The following is a 4,295-nucleotide window of genomic DNA, read 5'->3' on the forward strand; positions in this document are numbered from 1 at the left end:
TTTATAACTAAAATATATCTATATTATTCTAGGTAAAAAATTATCGAAACAGAAATTTGCTAAAATTGATTGCGGAAATTATTAAACGTTTAAAAAAATTGTCTTTTGTGTGTGTGTGTGTGTGTGTGTGTGTGTGTGTGTGTGTGTGTGTGTGTGTGTGTGTGTGTGTGTATTTGTATTTATATTAAAAGTTTTATTATTGTTATCAGAATTTCTAGTATGATAATATCTGCATTTGAATTTGAATTTTACAGTCAATAATTCATTCTAGATAATATCATACTAGAAATTCTGATAACTATAATACACTTCTAAAACAATGTACTCGTATACAATATTAAAAATTTCGATAACTTTTTACAGCTATATGGATTTGTTTTGGTCATAATCAATTAATAATTAAATGACGACTCATTGACAGGTAGTCGTTTTATCATAATTAACTAGTTTTAAACCTTTATCTCATAACTATAATATTGTTCGAAACGAAAAATAGCATATATTTTAACTTTTTTTCGAAAACAAGTTTGCTGTGATATGTATTAACTCGTAAATTTCGAAACACTGTACATATTCCGTATCTCATTTAATCATAATTCATTATATTACCAGTTTCCTGCCAATCCTTCTACCGTCGTATTTGACTGTTCTCTTTCTCGTTTTCCATTAATTGCGATCCGTCGTCGCGACGTGATTAAAACTTTTTCCCCATTCTCTCTTTATTTCCTCAGAACGGTCCCGGTAATAACGATTACTTATTTCATTGTCGGGTATCGCTCGTATCCGGTCATGCTGTCGCGACCTGCGCTGATTGCGGTGTGTTACGAGAAAAGTTTCCATCGTCACAGTATAGCGAGCAATAACAATTCCGGGATTTTCAGCAGTTTCCAATCGCTCTTTCGTATCTGAGAAGAATATAAACTAATTTAAGAAATTCAATACCGCAAAACTCGCAAGACACATTAGGTCTTTATAACTGAACTAAGTATACTCGTTGTACCAAAAATAAAATATATTCCCAGAAAACAAGCTGATGTTTTTTATCGTTATTTGGACGTCAAAATAACATCTTCCGTGATATTTTGATAATGTCAATTAAATCAATTATTTTATTTCAATTTCTTGAGCAGAGTAAGGTAATAGATTTAAAACATGGCACGATAATTTTAAACATGGCACAATACTTAACGAAATAAAATTTGAATCTACTTTCCAAATATAAGTATATTTATATTGCGCACGTCTTATTACCAATTTTTTAGTTATTTTGAAATTTCAATTTGTTTCTACAAGGATTCGATAATAACTTCTTTTGTTGTTATTTCACTGTTCAAATTTAATTTTTTAATTTGATATCCTTTAATACCTTTCACATATGAGATTAGAATTATTAAACTTGAACTTCAAAAATTGGATTATTACATTTTCTTCAGAATTGTGCCCTGTTTAAAATTGTACTGTCTCACTCAATATGTTTGATGTTTAGCGAAAATTTTCGTGTAATGCAGTCCGTATCCAGATTGGAGTTGGCATAATAGTAATTGTACTAGTAAATGTGATGGTATTATAAATGTTTACTATACGCATGTAAGTATTAATATTTTTTGTTCAAACGGGTTATTAACAAATCTAATGTTCATATATAACAATATATATGATAATATAATATAATATAATATAGTATAATATAATATAATATTATAATAATACATATTACATATCTATATTATATATTGTACATTATGTATATATATAATATTAATTAACAATCAACAGTCTATTATATATTAAGCATACCTATATACACACTCAATAGTCAGCTTGATAATCGTACGTGAAACAGAATTTTTAATTTCATGCAATCAGATTCGATGCAACCACATCTTTGTTTTGGATAACGGCCAAATCGGAGAAACTAATAAACAAATTTGTAATCCAAAACTATTGATCTTCGATTTAAAAAATGATATGCTGGTTAAAACTATTTATATCCCACTTGATATTGCTACTAACAAAACGGGCTCTGGATTATTAGTAGATGTTTTTGTTTATGTTCCAAATGAGAAATGCACGCACTTTCTGGATAAAATGATTGTTAGTATGTTTTTTATTTTAATCACAGTAGTACATATTTGTATGCAAATTTAATTTAGTTACACGTTTAACATCTCTCATATTTTACGTATTTAAGCGTATTATAAACATGTGAATACACACAGGTATTTATGGCTGATTCAAAAGGTTCCGGCATAGTGATATATCACTCATCCAGAAAGCATATGTGCAGAGTCGAATCTGATTACATGAAGCCCACTAATACTACTTTCCTCGTAGACGGTGACATTTTTACTTATGTGGGCGGTATCTTCAGTATGACAATCATGGGCGATGGCAAGTATTCGACTTTTAATATAATGAGTATTATTTCAATTGTAAAATTGAATCTTATCATCGGATATTAAAATTTTTACTTTTATATTAGACTGACACTTACATCATTTCCATCCGTAATTTCCTTTTTTTGTTTTATATTCATATACATTTATGCTGTGCGCGATAACAATCCATATTACACTTCGTTGCAAATAATCAAAAGCATTTTGTTGTGATGTTTATAATCTTTTTTGTCTAAACATTTTAGAATTTTATTACGCTTCTATATCGGGAAAAGAAATATATAAAATTAAAATAAAGACGCTAATGGAATGTCCAAATAAAGAAGAGGCTAATAAACAAACTAAACTCGTTAAAAAATTATCAAACCAAACAGTAAAACTCTCATCAACATGTCATTATATATTTTACACTGATTACGGAACAAATTCTGTTCTAGGCACAAACACTTGTACGAAATCTGCTAACAACACGGTAAAACATCTAAATGCAATTATTCTTCACATATCACTAAAAAATAATTTTTAATTCTCTTAAGAATATAACTATGATTAATAAAATATCATATTTAATGGTTATTGGTATAATTTTATGGCTATAAAATAAAACTGTATCATAATTTTAAGGTGGTACTCGCGCAAGACGATGAAAAATTGCAATCTATATCTCAAACAGATATTTCAACTTACTGGGGTCAGCTAACAGGCCTATCAAATAGATTTCAGAAATACGCATTGCAGACATATAATCTAAGTGATATAAACTTCCGCTATTTCGAAATGAATTTAGATGAAATATTTAAGAAAATTAATTAATTTATGTTCCAAAATTGATTAATTAACTTTTTTCATATTTTAACATATTTTAATAAGTATCTTAATATCATTCGAGAATATTTTAATAAATAAAATAACAACGATGTAAAGACTTTTTACGTATAAACAAAATAAACAAAGTGAACGGCGAAAAAGAGTCGACGCATAATACATTTAATTAAAGATAATAGTCATAGATACATAAAATAAGAAGAAGTAGAACGGCGTATATTAATATATAAAAAAATAAAGAATTACAAATTTCGCCTGCTGGATTGAGCCCTCCTCAGATGTAAAATAAAATGAATCCAGCAGCCGAAACTTGTAATTGTTTATTGTTTTATATATTAATATACGCCGTTCTACTTCTTCTTATTTTATGTATCTATGACTATTATCTTTAATTAAATGTATTATGCGTCGACTCTTTTTCGCCGTTCACTTTGTTTATTTTTAATAAATAATATTCTTAATATAATTCTTGCGACAAGCACTTCGAACGCATGTACATTTCCCATCCCCTATTCGACCAAAATTTTCACACTCGTGGACGAGTTAAGTCACAGTAACTATATGCTCACAAAGATAACAAATATTTTATTTTCATTCCTAATGGCCTCATTGATAAGATAACATATAACATATATACGTGTTACATGTTGTTACATATATGCATTAGGTATAAATATTATAACAATGTCAATGCAAAAGACTTTTAATAATGCTATAATTATATTTATATATATATTATACGTATAATAACATTTTTTTTTAATATTTTCATGTAATTGCATGAAAAAAAATATAAATAACAAGCAATTGTTGCCGCATTCGCATTTGCAATATATGTATCTGTCATTGCAGATACATATTCAGAAAATCGTAATATGCGTGTTTTAAACTTGTGTGATTCAGGTAGAACATCTTACTGAAATATTGTTGCTGTGAAGTTGCAACACAGGCAAAACAACAACTCTGGTAATAGAGTAACTTTTTAACAAATATTTTTTATTAAAAGAATTTTTTATTAAAAGATCATCTTTGCAATATTTTTGAGACTTGCTTTTTTGAAAATTCTAACTTCCA

The 4,295-nt window shown here is 27.8% G+C and overlaps 2 protein-coding genes across 5 annotated transcripts in view; both read left to right on the plus strand.

Moving 5' to 3' along the window:
* Nucleotides 1-3,209, plus strand: part of LOC108749158 (major royal jelly protein 1-like) — a 9,796-nt gene extending 6,587 nt beyond the window's left edge. Inside the window, exons 2-6 of the mRNA XM_018487694.1 lie at nt 1,509-1,587; nt 1,867-2,094; nt 2,220-2,391; nt 2,642-2,868; nt 3,021-3,209. Coding sequence (XP_018343196.1) covers nt 1,509-1,587; nt 1,867-2,094; nt 2,220-2,391; nt 2,642-2,868; nt 3,021-3,209 — 895 coding nt within the window. The remainder of the gene's footprint in view (nt 1-1,508; nt 1,588-1,866; nt 2,095-2,219; nt 2,392-2,641; nt 2,869-3,020) is intronic.
* LOC108749179 overlaps nt 1-4,295 on the plus strand; it is a 222,782-nt gene that overhangs the window by 126,640 nt on the left and 91,847 nt on the right. The window lies entirely within an intron of this gene.

The sequence above is a fragment of the Trachymyrmex septentrionalis genome, unplaced genomic scaffold, assembly GCF_001594115.1.
Source record: "Trachymyrmex septentrionalis isolate Tsep2-gDNA-1 unplaced genomic scaffold, Tsep1.0 scaffold27, whole genome shotgun sequence".
NCBI classification, from domain to species: domain Eukaryota; kingdom Metazoa; phylum Arthropoda; class Insecta; order Hymenoptera; family Formicidae; genus Trachymyrmex; species Trachymyrmex septentrionalis.